We start from the raw sequence: 14920 nt of genomic DNA, 5'->3' as shown, positions 1-14920 counted from the left end.
AAAACGTATATATTTATTAGAATAAATATATACATTAAATATAATTTTAATATTTCTATTCTATGTAATTTTCTAGATGGTGTAATTTAATTGTTCATTTTGAATTGATAAAAGGTTTTTTTTTTCTAATTTTTATATATATATAGTGAGAATTTACAAAGATACAAAAGACGAAGACGGGTGTGTAAACAACAAACAGATGTATTAGTTTAATGCTTGGGAAGTGAGAAAGTCTTATGTTTTGAGCCTACACTCTTCAGCAGAAAGGAACACAGAAATAAACAGGTACAACTGCACGGCATCTTGCGCATTGTCTTCTACTATAGCCCCGGGCTGACCAAAGAGTTGTGAGTGGATTTGTAGACTGAAACTGAAAGAAACCGTCATACACACACACACACACACACACACACACCATATATATATATATATATACACCACAACACACCACACAAACACACACACACACAAACACACACACACACACACACACACATATATATATAGCTATGAATCTCCTCTATAGCAAGACACTTGTGTTTCTTCCTCTATGATACATTAGCTTGTTAACACCTTGTATAAAATTATCTCTTCCTCTCTCAAATACACCTCCACTCACTGAGTTGAGGAAACTTTTTCCTGTTCTTTTCTTGTCTTACAAGTTATTCGCTGGCCTCTCTTTTGCTGGTGGTTCAAAAAAATAAAAAGCACCTAGTACACTTTGTAAAATAGTTGGCAATGGGAAGAAGATCCAACTGTGAAACTATGCTAAAGCTAACACTGGAGCTCATTGCAGTTCTGCAGCTTTTTGGATCCTGTCAAACCATCAAACTTATAACACCATGAAAAACATATTTATATTGGCACAGGTGTGGGTGTGTGGTAAGATGATTGCTTCCTAACCACATGGTTCTGGATTCAGCCCTACTGCGTGGCACCTTGGGCAAGCCTTGTGAGTGGATTTGGTAGATGGAAACTGAAAGAAGCCCATCATATATATATATACATATATTATATATATATATATATATATATATATATATATATATTATATATATACATATAATATATATATATATATATTATATATATATATATACATATATATATATATAATATATATAATATATATATATATAATATTATATATATATATATACATATATATATATATATTTGTGCGTGTGTATACATCTATGTATGTGTGTGTCATTGTGTCTGTATTTGTCCCTCATTTTTCCAGCTTGACAACTGGTATTGGTGTGTTTATGTCCCCATAACTTAGTGATTCAGTAAAAGAGACCAATAGAATAAGTACTAGGCTTAAAAAAAAGTTCTGGTGTCAGTTCGTTTAACTAAAACCCTTCAAGGCAGTGCTCCACAGTCAAATGATTGAAACAAGTATCAGAATAAAAGAATTGATATAATTATGACCGTAGCCAGTACCGCATCGACTGGCCTCCGTGCTGTTGGCACGTAACAAACAACATCCGAGCGTGGCCATTCGCCAGCCTCGTCTGGCACCTGTGTCATTGGCACATAAGAAAACACCATCCGAGCGTGGCCGTCTGCCACCCTCGTCTGGCACCTGTGTCGGTGGCACATAAAATCACCCACTACACTCTCGGAGTGGTTGGCGTTAGGAAGGGCATCCAGCTGTAGAAACACTGCCAGATCTGACTGGCCTGGTGCAGCCTTCGGGCTCCCCAGACCCCAGTTGAACCGTCCAACCCATGCTAGCATGGAAAGCAGACGTTAAGCGATGATGATGATGATGATGATGTGATATAATTACCTCTGTGTATGTGGTGAAGATGTAATTGAAACATATGAGACATCTAAAAGTATCATTTGTAAGATAATAATAATCATCATCATTTAATGTACATTTTTCTGTGGTTGTATGAGTCAGATAGGAATTCATTGAGGCAGATTTTCTATGATTGGATGCTCTTCCTGTCACCAACACTCACCTGTTTCCAACTAGGGTAATATTTTCCCTTTGCTGAACATGTTTACATGATGTCAGGATAAGGATATGGACACAAACATACACATACATGTACACACACATTTATGCATGTGCAGACATCCACACACACATGTATGTGAGAGGCTTCTTTCAGCTTCCATCTTCCAAATCTACTCATAAGATTTTGCTCAGGTCAGAGCTATAGTGGAAGATGCTTGCCCAAGATACCATGGAGAGGAGCTGAACACCTGACACCATGTGGTTGGGAAGCAAATATTTAACCACTCAGCCATACCTACTACTACTACTACTACTACTACTACTACTACTACTGATGATGATGATGATGATGATGGTGATGATTTCATTTATGTGCCACAAGGGCAAAGGATGGGGTGGACAATACAAAGACAGATGTAAAGTGTGGGAGTTTACATATAATGAAATGTTAAAAAAAAATTGAAAGAAAGTATACACAGTATACGCTGGAAAAGAAGGGACTTAATAATAATAATAATAATAATAATAATAATAATAATAATAATAATTATTATTATTATTATTATTATTATTATTATTATTATCATTATTATTATTATTATTATGGTTTCAAATTTTGGTACAGCAGTTTGTTGGGAGGGTAAGTGAATTACATCAACCTCAGTGCTCAAGTGTTACTTATTTTATCAACCCCAAAATGATGGAAGGCAAAGTTGACCTTGGCAGAATTTGAACGTTAGGATGGGTAAAATGCCACTAAACATTTAGCCTGGCATGCTAACAATTTTGCCAGCTCACTGCCTTAATAATAATAATAATAATAATAATAATAATAATAATAATAATAATATAATAATAATAACAATATTAATAATAATAATAATAATTTTTACTCTTTTAGGCACAAGGCTTGAATTTTTGTGGAGAAAGGTATACCACATCAACTCAGGTACTTAACTAGTACTTTATTTTATTGACCCCAGAAAGATGAAAAAGTAAAGTTCATAAATGGCAGAATTTGAACTAAGAATGTATAGAACCAGAACAAATACCACCAAACATAAACTCTGATGCTCAAACAATTCTGCTGTACTCCATGAGATTTTCTTTTACTCACCCATCCATATTTCTTACCGGCCTAACTGAATGGTCAACCCAGCCAATCACACTTGATGGGGCCATACACACACCCATCCAACACTTGCATCACTTGTGACCATTAAGAAATCTCTGGAGAGGAGAGAGAATTATTCAGATAGAATTCTGACTGAAGGAGGAAAATTCATTTTATTTAATAAGCTGCTATACTCTGACCGTCATGCTATGAATGTGAAAAAGATATTTTTGACAGCTAATATTCTGTCATCTTGAAAATCCCTGCTAATGACAAGGTCCTGTTGTTTTCTGACTTTAATGTCAGGGTAGGCTCTAATTCCAATAGCTGGTCGGATGTGATTGGCAGGTGGAATGTAGACATAATGAATAGTTATGGGCTGTGTAAGTCTTTTTGCAATGAACTCAACCTCCCTGTCATGAACACACTTTTATAGCTACCAAAGAATCATAAAACAACTTTGTTGCATCCTTGATCCAAGAACTGGCATTCTATCAGTCCCAGCAAGTTAAAAAAAAAGACAAAAGGGAAAAGAAAAAACATTATCACTTCTAAACTTTTGTTTACCATCTCTGTGTGTGAAAGAAATGCTTAAAAAGAATTATGTGCACATATGTATGTATGTGCGTGTATGTGTGGGTAAATAAATATGTTTTTTGCATATGTATGTATCATCATCATCATCATCATCATTTAACGTCCGCTTTCCATGCTAGCATGGGTTGGACGGTTCAACTGGGGTCTGGGGAGCCCGAAAGCTGCACCAGGCCAGTCAGATCTGGCAGTGTTTCTACAGCTGGATGCCCTTCCTAACGCCAACCACTCCGAGAGTGTAGTGGGTGATTTTATGTGCCACCGACACAGGTGCCAGACGAGGCTGGCAAACGGCCACGCTCGGATGGTGTTTTTTATGTACCACCGACACAGGTGCCAGACGAGGCTGGCAGACGGCCACGCTCGGATGGTGTTTTTATGTGCCACCGACACAGGTGCCAGATGAGGCTGGCAAACGGCCACGATCGGATGGTGCTTGTTACGTGCCCACAGCACGGAGGCCAGTCGATGCGGTACTGGCTACGGCCACGTTCGGATGGTTTTATTGTGTGCCACGTGCCACCGGCACTGGTACCACAAAGATACAAATTCCATTGATGTTCATCTATTTTGATTTGTTTTGATTTGATTTTCACTTGCCTCAACAGGTCTTCACAAGTGTCACAAGAAGGAAGGTATGCACAGGTGGACTGACTACGTCCCAGGTAGGGGCCATGGGTTATGGCCTGACTAGTCTTGCCGGGTCTTCGGATGGTGTTTTTATGTGCCACCGACACAGGTGCTAGATGAGGCATGTATATATATATATATGTTTTTGTGTATGTTTGTATGTATGTATGTGTATGTATATATTTTTGTGTATGCATGTATATATGTTTTTGTGTAAGCATATATGTATGTATGTGTGTGTATATATGTGTATGTACATACGTTTTTGTATATGTATGTGGGTATGTATACCGTAAAAACTCGTGTAATTTACGCACTTATTCCACAAAAACAAAAACAAACTTTAGTGGGTGCATAAATTACATGAGTAGATCGTTTCCAGAATTATTTTATAAATTTTTTTGTTGAAAAATGATGTATGAATGCAAACATTCATACCAGAAGTTGACTCAGTTAATGTCAGAATAGGTTTTTACAGAAAAAAGATAATGAAGTTGACTTCGAATTTATTCTGGACGGTATAATGCTTACTTTTTCTGTATAAGTTTACTAAAACCAATAAATGGTCAACTACTTTTTGAAGTTTGATGTTCATGCTGGTAATCGCAGTCTGGGCCATATTTTACATTGCTTGGAGTTTCTACCTATCGCAATGGAGCCCAGCAATTTCTTTAAATATATCAGGTTTTTTCCACTTAAGAAGTCAGTTTGCCTCCAGGAAGCCATTGCTCGCTTTCTCTGCATTAGGACAATGAAATTCTTCAGCGCCGATATCACCGCTACCAGTTCTTACTGTGTCTAACATCAACAACAACCTCATAAGTCCTCCTTGTGCATGTAAACTTACTAAGTGAATATGACTTAGCATTCCTACAGAAACCTTCATTTACCTTATATGATGTCTAATGTTGTTTTCGCATTCTTGTTGAATTATGCAGCAATCTTATGTTCTCTTCATAGATCACTTGTAATGTATTACCAGTTCTTTTGGCATAGTAGATTTTTGCTATTCTTGTTTATCTCCCCTCACAGTCGTGTATATTCTAACAAATCTCTTCTTAAATTTTGCGCCTCTTTTGTTCAATAAACACTGAGTTAAACTTGCAAAGCTTTTTAGTTTCTCCTTTCGACTGTCAATGTTTATTTTAGTGGGTTACCAAACTGTCAGTTTGGTCTCTCGGCTAAAACAGTAATGACAAATTTTTAAGCTTGCTTGACATTTTATAAATGTGAAAGGGATTAAAATTTCGACACTCCATATCAAAGGTTCCGACAAGAATGGACAGAAAATCAGAGCTTGAGACAAGAAGACACTTTCGACCAATCAAAATTCTGTTTACATAATCAGTTTGAACAGTCACTTTCTCTGTCGGTTGAGTAGAGTGTCATCCAAGATGATGTTTATTGGTAATTAAACTTATTTTGCAATACTTGTGCATATTTATCAGCTTTGCTTTTGTTGAAAATATTATCAACAACTTTTCCTGGGATTGTGATTTGAGAAGACATACAAAAGCATGCTAAAGATTGGACATAATCTCTTGTGGGCATGAAATGTGAAATAAACTTTATTATAAACAACACAAACACTTCGTAAATTAATAGCATTCAATGTGATACCTGTTAAATAGAAATTATTTTTATTTATTGAAAATTTAATAAAATCTAATAAGTAAGTGTAATTACACTAAATACAACTAAATTGAAAACCTTTTTTCCCCTGACCATATTGGCAGTTCTGAAAACTTTGTGTGCGAATTTTACATGAGTAGAAGCTATTTTTAACAACTTTTATCCTGAAAATCACCTGCGTAAATTACACAGGTGAGCAAATTACATGGGTTTTTACGGTATATGTATGTATGTATGTATGTATGTATGTATGTATGTATGTATGTATGTATGTATGTATGTATGTATGTATGTGTGTGTGTCTGTATATATCTATCTGGGTGTGAGTATGTATGTTTATGAGTGTATACATACATATCTATGTATGATCAAACGTTTCAAACTGGTCAAGTGGTTAAGAAGTTTGTGCTGCTGCCATGAAGTCCTAGGATCGATTCTCCAGCATAGCAGCTTTGACAATGTCTTTTACCATCACCTGGGGGACACCTAAGTACAAGACTATCATATGGGTGGTCCTTGCAACAGAAACAGCCAACCTCTTCCATATACAGTGTTACATTGAGTTTATTTGATAATTATGTTAAGGATGCAATTGTCTGAGTGGCAATGAGTATAGTGAAGAATTCTGGGTAGAAGTAGGTAGATGTTGGGTCCAGAAAAGACAGAGGTGAGAGAAATGACCTGTGGTCACATGTGAGCTAACAGCAGAGGAGAAAGGGGACAAGAGAGAGGACGAGGGAAAGAAACCACGGAAGTGAGGAGAAGGGAGAAGGAATGAAAGTCCACCTAGCTGAACATCATTTTTCTCGCCTCCTGACATTTTTCTCTTCTACTACTGTTTTCTTCTTTTCTATTTATTCTATATCTTTTCAAAATTTCTCCCAGGCATTACCCATTACAGGGTGTCTAATCCTAATAGCCCTTAATGTTTGTCTTCGTCAACTGTTTACTCTGTACGTCCAGTCTGTTGCTGTTTGTTTGTTCAAATCCCTAACTCTCCACAAATTTTATATTTTCAAAATTTCTGGATGCTGCTGACTTATGAAGTTTTCCTATCTTGTCACCAAAAGCTCAAAATAGGGAGTAATAAATAGTCGACAACTGAGGAGGTGTTAAACTTCTTTTGCTATTTTGTCCCATATGTGTCTCTCATTATGTGTTTATGTACTTTTCACTCATTGTTGATGTCCTGTTCTTACTGTGTATTTTTTTGTAATTTGTCCTGTACTTATCTCTCATGTGTTTACATATTTTTCGCTTATTGGTCATGGCCTGTACTTAATGTTAATTTTTTTTTTTTAATATACTTCATTGTACATATGTTGTGTGCCTATATTTGTGTGTGTGTGTGTATATATATATATGTATATATATAAGTGTGTGCATATACAAAAAGAGAGAGAGAGAAATAGAGAGATAGATGATGGTTTTGAACCATATTCTATGCAAGTTGTCCAATATGACCCCGACTGTCAATTGTGGCATGTGTATATAACTTTTTACAATCATCATCATCATCATCATCATCATCACCATCATCCCTTTCATCATTGATATCATCATTATCATCATCATCATCGTCATCATTTTTCAATTTTTTTTTTTTAATATACTTCATTGTACATATGTTGTGTGCCTATATTTGTGTGTGTGTGTGTATATATATATATATGTATATATATAAGTGTGTGCATATACAAAAAGAGAGAGAGAGAAATAGAGAGATAGATGATGGTTTTGAACCATATTCTATGCAAGTTGTCCAATATGACCCCGACTGTCAATTGTGGCATGTGTATATAACTTTTTACAATCATCATCATCATCATCATCATCATCACCATCATCCCTTTCATCATTGATATCATCATTATCATCATCATCATCGTCATCATTTTTCAATGTCTGTATTCCATGCTGGCATAGGTTGGAATGTTTAACAATATCCAATGAATGCATTGGGCTCTAATATCTGCATGAATACGTTTTTCAACAGCTAGATGCCCTTTCTAGCACCAACCAGATAACTACTGGGTGCTTTCTTATGTGACAACAGCACCAGTGAGGTCACCAAGTTACTTACATGATGAGCCCTCTCAACTGAGTGTGGTTGCAGTATTGAGTGAACTGGCTTCATACCTGATGATGAGAGATTGAAGGGCAGTGGGCTGGCAGAAACATTAGCACGCCGAGCGAAATGCTTAGCGGTATTTCGTCTGCCGTTACGTTGAGTTCAAATTCCGCCGAGGTCGACTTTGCCTGTCATCCTTTCGGGGTTGATAAATTAAGTACCAGTTACACACTGGTTCGATGTAATCGACTTAATACCTATGTCTGTCCTTGTTTGTCCCCTCTATGTTTAGCCTCTTGTGGGTAATAAAGAAATAAGTATTGAGTGAACTGGCTTAATATCTGATGATGAGAGATTGAAGTATGTAGAGTGACACGAACAGGTATCTTGCTGTAAAGGATCTATATGGCTACCCCAGCTGGAAAGACAGAAAAGAGACTGCAATAATGTGGTGTCAGAGCATACCCTGAAGTTGGATGAAAAAGATCAGGTAGAATTAAGGATAGATGGATTTATATGAAAATTTCTTGGCTTTAAAGTTATTGTCAAAGACCCAACCTTCTGAGTTCTTTTGCAGGGCTTAGAAAAACTGAAGGATCACTGCAATAAGTGTGTGAATCTAAGAGGGGAATATATTGAATGAAATCTTAACTGATCCTCCTGTATTTTCTTTTACCCAAAGCCAGGAAATTTTCAGCACCCTCTCATGTAATTATATGTGTGTGTTGTGTGTTGTGCGTGTGTGTGTGCGTGTGTGTGTGTGTGTGTATGTGTGTGTGTGCATGTGTGCATGTGTGTTAAATAAAATAAGATAACAAGGCCAAGCATTGTGATATTTATTGGACATTTATAAAGAGAAAGGTGGTCTTACAGCTGTTTCAGGGAAATAAATGATATCCCATTGTCAGAGACGAGTTAAGAGAGCTTCAATAGAATGAAGTAGAAGAGTTCATTATATAAGAAGTTATTTTGGAAAGAAAAAGATACAGAAAGTATAAGGGGAAAATACATTTTGGATGTTAAAGTTGCTGTTCTGTTATCCAAAGAATGTGCTGTGTAGAATGGGTAATACATAAATGAGGGGCTGCTGAAAATTTCCTTACTTTAAGAGTATCGCAAAAGGCCTGGTTGGAGGCCCCCACCTTCCAAGTTCTCTTACAGGGCTTACAAAGACAGAAGGACTGCTACAATAAATGTGTGAATCTGAGAGAAGAAATTGTTGAAAAAATCATAATTAACTGGTCCGCCTGTATTTTCTTTTACCCAAAACCAGGAACTATTCAGCACCCCACCACCTACTAGATGCATACATGGTTATGCGATTAAGGATTCATTCCATCACTTCAGATTCATTCCATTCAACTCTTTTGTTAAAGACAGTTAATGTATCAAGTTAATATCATTGAAAATATACTTCTTACTGAAAAAAAAGAAAAATAGAGGAATTATTACGAAAAGTAAACAGAAATTCAATTATTTATTTGATGGCTATCAGAAGAGAAGCAACAAAAATAGATCTGTATATTTCATTTTGTCTATATAAACATATATATAGATATATAGATATAGATATCACACATATCCATACTCACACACATGCATATATTTCATCTAAATGGGTATATATTCAGACAGATTTATTTTATTTTATTTTATTCATGGATTTACTGAACATTTATAAATATTTAAACATTGTGTTTGCAATGATTGAATTAACTTTGTTTTAATTTAATATGGAATGACATAATTCAGATTGCCATCCTTCCTTTCACTGGTTCTTTATACATCCCCAGTTGTCCATTTGTGGAGAATTAATTCATTTCTGATATATATATATATATATATACACACACACATATATACATATATATAAATATATTTAATGCAGTCAGTAGCAGTAGGTAAGATCATCTCATATGGCTAAAATCTGTTTTTGTGAACTTAAGCAATTGTTGCATATTACACTAATTCAAGATACCTGTTTTTACCTATCTTATCCATCTCTCACCGTGTGAGGATTTCCAGCTTCTTGTGCAAAGACAGAAGATAAAGATACCTGAAAGCAGGTGATCAGAAGAATTGTGTCACTGAAATATTATAAGAATTGCTGAAACAGCCCATAGCCACACAAGATCTTAAACTCTTGACTGTATTATATTAATCTTTCATCATTCAGATTACTTTGTCTAAATGTAATACTTTTTTATTCACATTGTTTTGTATTTAATCATGCATTATCTTGTAGCTTTGAGATTTCGACAATGCAATTATTTATTTTGAACAACATTGTAGGTTAAGTGTGAGAGACCAGATCTGGCCAGTTTGAAAATAAAGCAAGTAGAATATTTGGGCCAGATGTGGTTTAAGTGCTAAAGGGTTAAACATTAGCAGTTCTGTATTGAATGCTTTTGTGTAATATATATGTTAACTCATTTCTTAATTTTCATACATACATACATATATATATATATATATATATATATATATATGTATATGTGTGTGTGTGTGTGTGTGTGTGTGTATAAGGATGAAAAGGAACACACGAGTTGATATATATGAAAAAATAAGTCAAAATAGAAAATGCTAAAATAATTTTATAAAGAACATTTCAGTACCGGTTTCAGTCATTTTGAGACCTTTTCAACTGTAACGATTAAATAATTAAATTTAGAAAAATTAAAAGAAATGTTTTTTTAAAGGAATATTTGTATAGTGTTCAAATATAAGTGGCATTTTCCTTGTTTCTGCCTGTCTCTGTCTCTCTTGTTTACACTTGTTTACACAAGTGTAAACAAGAGAGACAGAGAAAGGCAAAAACAAGGAAAATGCCACTTATATTTGAACACTATACAAATATTCCTTTAAAAAAACTTTTCTTTTAATTTTTCTATCTATTTATCTATCTATCTATCTATCTATCTATCTATTTGTCTGTCTGTATGTCTGTCTGTCTGTCTATCTATCTATTTCTCTCTCTCTCTCTCTCTCTCTCTCTCCCTCTCTCTCTCTCTCTCTCTATATATATATATATATACATATATATAGGGAGAGAGAGAGAGGAGGGATTGCATCTGAATTTGTGTATATTTATGTTATGTTTGTACTTACATATCCACAGAGCATTGGAGAGATGGTGAAATTTTAAAAAATATTTTTTGTCGATTTTAACCAAAGAAATTCTGTGTATTTACAGGTACAAAGTCAGGATGATGGCAGTGTTAGAAATATGACTGGTCAGTTGATTCTGCATACTGTATGGTTCCAGCTTACTATTGTAGCTGCGTATATTATAAACCCAGCAAGTAAGTCTCTGTTTCATTTTAGTTTTACACAAGTCACTGTTATCAATGAAATTGGTCTGCACAAAGTTAATTGGGCTAATGTAGTAAATCAGCAGTCGTTGTTGTTGTTGTTGGTGGTGGTGGTAGTAAAGTGTTTAACAATGAATTTTACAGAATTTATAAATAATCTTTTAAATAATCAAGATGCTATGTGGAGTAGTCTGATGTAGTGCAGTATGGAGCATACTTATATATGTAGCATGGTGTAATATTGGTTTTTCAAACTTCGGCATTATGCCAGCAATTTGGGTAAGGGGGTTAAATCAGTTATATTAATTACCCCCAGTGCACAACTGGTAATTATTTTGTTGACTTCCAAAAGGATGACAGGCAAAGTCGACCCCAACAGAATTTGAACTCAGAATGTAAAGATGGTCAAAATGCCACTAAGTATTTTACCTAGCCTGCTAATCATTTTGTCAGCTCACTGCCTTTTTAGAATTTAATACTGGTTTCAAATTTTAGCACAAGGCCGGCAGTTTTGGAAGCAGGGTTAAATCAATTATATCACACACTCCCATACCCCCAGTATTCAACTGGTACTTATTTTATTAACCCCCGAAAGGATAAAGGCAAAGTTGACCTTGGCCAAATTTGAATTTTGAATGTAAAGACAGACAAAATGCCACAAAACATTTTGCCCACTGTGCAAATCGCTATATATATATATAAAGCTGAAGTTGTCTGTGTAAGGCAGGTTTGGCAGCCTTCAACTAACACTTTCTTCTCCGAGACCCTGCAGTGCAAGTTGACCAAAATTGAGAGTATGATAGAAAAAGGATTGCTCTTCATTCCATAGAAGAAAAATTCAAATCGGACCATGTTAACACCAAAAATTATTTACATCAAAAAGGTGCTTCTTTTCTATGAAAATCCCTATTTTTTACAATCTTTTTACTGCTGTGTTGCCATTTTTCGGTGTATTTCAACCAGAAAAATGTTCACTTAAAGAGAATAATAAGCTACATAATACAAAATTTTTACTTTCCAAAAATTCTAATTCTAAAGGGTCGAAACAAACCCGAGCAACGCTGGGCGATACTGCTAGTACAGTATATAATTATGCAGTATAGTGTAGAATAGTGTTGGGGAGCATAACGTAATGCAAGGAAGTGAAATGTAGAGTAAATATGATGCAATCTAATGCAGTCTAGTGTAGTATGATGCCATGTAATGTAATGTCTCTCTAGCATCAAGCTGGACACACAAACTTTACCAAATTACTCTTTTACTCTTTTGCTTGTTTCAGTTATTTGACTGTGGCCATGCTGGAGTACCACCTTTAGTTGAGCAACTCGACCCCAGGACTTATTCTTTGTAAGCCTAGTACTTAGTCTATCAGTCTCTTTGATGAACCGCTAAGTTACGGGGATGTAAACACACCAGCATCGGTTGTCAAGCAATGTTGGGGGAGACAAACACAGACACACATACATATACACACACATACATATATATATATATATATATATATATACATATCTACGACGTGCTTCTTTCAGTTTCCGTCTACCAAATCCACTCATAAGGCTTTGGTCGGCCTGAGGCTATAGTAGAAGACACTTGCCCAAGGCGCCACGCAGTGAGACTGAACCTGGAACCATGTGGTTAGTAAGCAAGCTACTTACCACCCAGCTACTCCTGCACCTGTATTTACTCATAAATACTATTGAGGTTATTGTGGTTGTTGTTGTTTTGTTGTAGATGTCACAGTTTCATAGTTGTTCTTCTTATTATTGTTCTAAGACAACAGACTGGCAGAATCATTACTTCATTGGAAAAAAAGCTTTATAGGATTTGTTCTGGTTCAATACATTCTGAGTTCAAATCCCACAGAAATCAACTTAATCTTTCACCTTTTAGGTGGTGGGGTGGGGAACCAATAAAATACAATACCATTCAGGTACCAGTGTTGCTGGTATCAACTAACCCTCAAAATTGCTGGTCTTGTGCTTAAATCGGAAACTATTATTATTGTTTTTGTAGATGCTGATGTTGATAACATTTAGATCTAGCACAAAAACCATTTACAGTGGGCCATGGCCATGTTACAGATCCAGTTTTCACAAGCTGAATCAGCTTCATGTTATTTCAGTACATCACTTCAGCCCCTTTTGTTATCCCCCATCAATGATTAGAAGTTAGAAACTTTATTAGAACAAACTCTCAATGGTAATGACTCTGTGTGTGTGTGTGTATGTGTGTGTGCGTATTTGTGTGTGTGTGTGCGCGCACGTGTGTGCATGTGTATGAGTAAAAACTGGTATAACTGAAGTGCAACCATGGATTTACAACACAGAATGGTGATGAACTATAACTTCAGACACTGCCACAAGAATATGCAGAGTTCTTTACTAATCTAAACAATATTGTTAGTCTGGTGTACTAACAGAGAGCCTATAAAGTATTTTGCGGGAATTGATAATCCCTCGCTAATAACTAGATAGATAGACAGACAGACAGACAGGCAGGCAGGCAGGCAGGCAGGCAGGCAGGCAGGCAGGCAGGCAGGCAGGTAGGTAGACAGGCAGATTGACAGCTATTTTTGTGTATGTCACCAAGCAACATATTACTGGTTATGTCATATAACTGGTCAGAATGTTACCATTGGTTTCACACTAAATATTGTGATTATACAACTCTTCAGATATGCTGATCAGAAGTGTATAACTTTTTTAGTGTTGAAGGTGCATAGATAATAAGTTCACTTTGTGGTAGCAAGGAGCAGGAATGAAACTTAGGGAAAAAATTGGAATGAGCGTTTGGGTATGAAAAACTAAGGCAAAATGAAAAGGAAAAATGAAAGAGTTATTCCACATGGATTGGTATTAACAATGGAAGAAGTGTGTAGGATGTGTGTGTATCATACTCAAGTTCAAAAGGGGACATGACTGTCACCTAAACAGATTTGTATTTATGAGGGTAGCATCCAACAATTTCACTTTTCATGTTTAGGGAAGTGACTAGATCTGGGGCATTCATCTATCCATTGATCCATGTAGGTCAACGAATCAATGCATGGATGAATGAATAGATGTATGGATCAGTGGATGGGTATGTGCTTTCAAAATATAATATACACGTGAATTGCAGGTGCCTGTTGAAGTGCATATCGATGTATACATATATGTGTATATTATATGACAACTTCATACCATCATAACTGTATTCATTATTGTAACTAATTGCTACAGTAAACAGAAATTAATCTTTAGTAGTATGATGTATGATTATGTTGTAACAATAAATAACAAAGCCAACACCACACTGGTTTATGCTAATTATCAAAGAATGAGTTCAATAGATACAGCATACAGTGTTGGCATCAGAAATCAAAAAGACATGAAGCCTGGAATACTGTGTTCAATGTTGCATCCATCCATTGGCTGTAATTAGGTGGAAGTGGTTACAACAATGAACATGAATATTAATAAGTGTGTGTGTGTGTATGAATAAATATATATACATATATATATATATATATATATATATATGTATATATATATATATATATATATATATATATGTGTGTGTGTATGTATATATGTGTGTATATATATATATAT

At 35.4% G+C, this 14920-nt stretch overlaps 1 protein-coding gene across 1 annotated transcript in view; it reads left to right on the top strand.

Moving 5' to 3' along the window:
- The window catches only part of LOC115215059 (tolloid-like protein 1), a 227281-nt gene that overhangs the window by 84996 nt on the left and 127365 nt on the right, over positions 1–14920 (top strand). The window contains exon 2 of the mRNA XM_029784206.2: positions 11207–11315. Coding sequence (XP_029640066.1) covers positions 11240–11315 — 76 coding nt within the window. The 5' untranslated portion in view covers positions 11207–11239. The remainder of the gene's footprint in view (positions 1–11206; positions 11316–14920) is intronic.

Source organism: Octopus sinensis, linkage group LG8 (assembly GCF_006345805.1).
Source record: "Octopus sinensis linkage group LG8, ASM634580v1, whole genome shotgun sequence".
NCBI classification, from domain to species: Eukaryota; Metazoa; Mollusca; class Cephalopoda; order Octopoda; family Octopodidae; genus Octopus; species Octopus sinensis.
The sequence above is the reverse complement of the archived record's forward strand: the minus strand, read 5'-3'. Positions and strand labels throughout refer to the sequence as shown.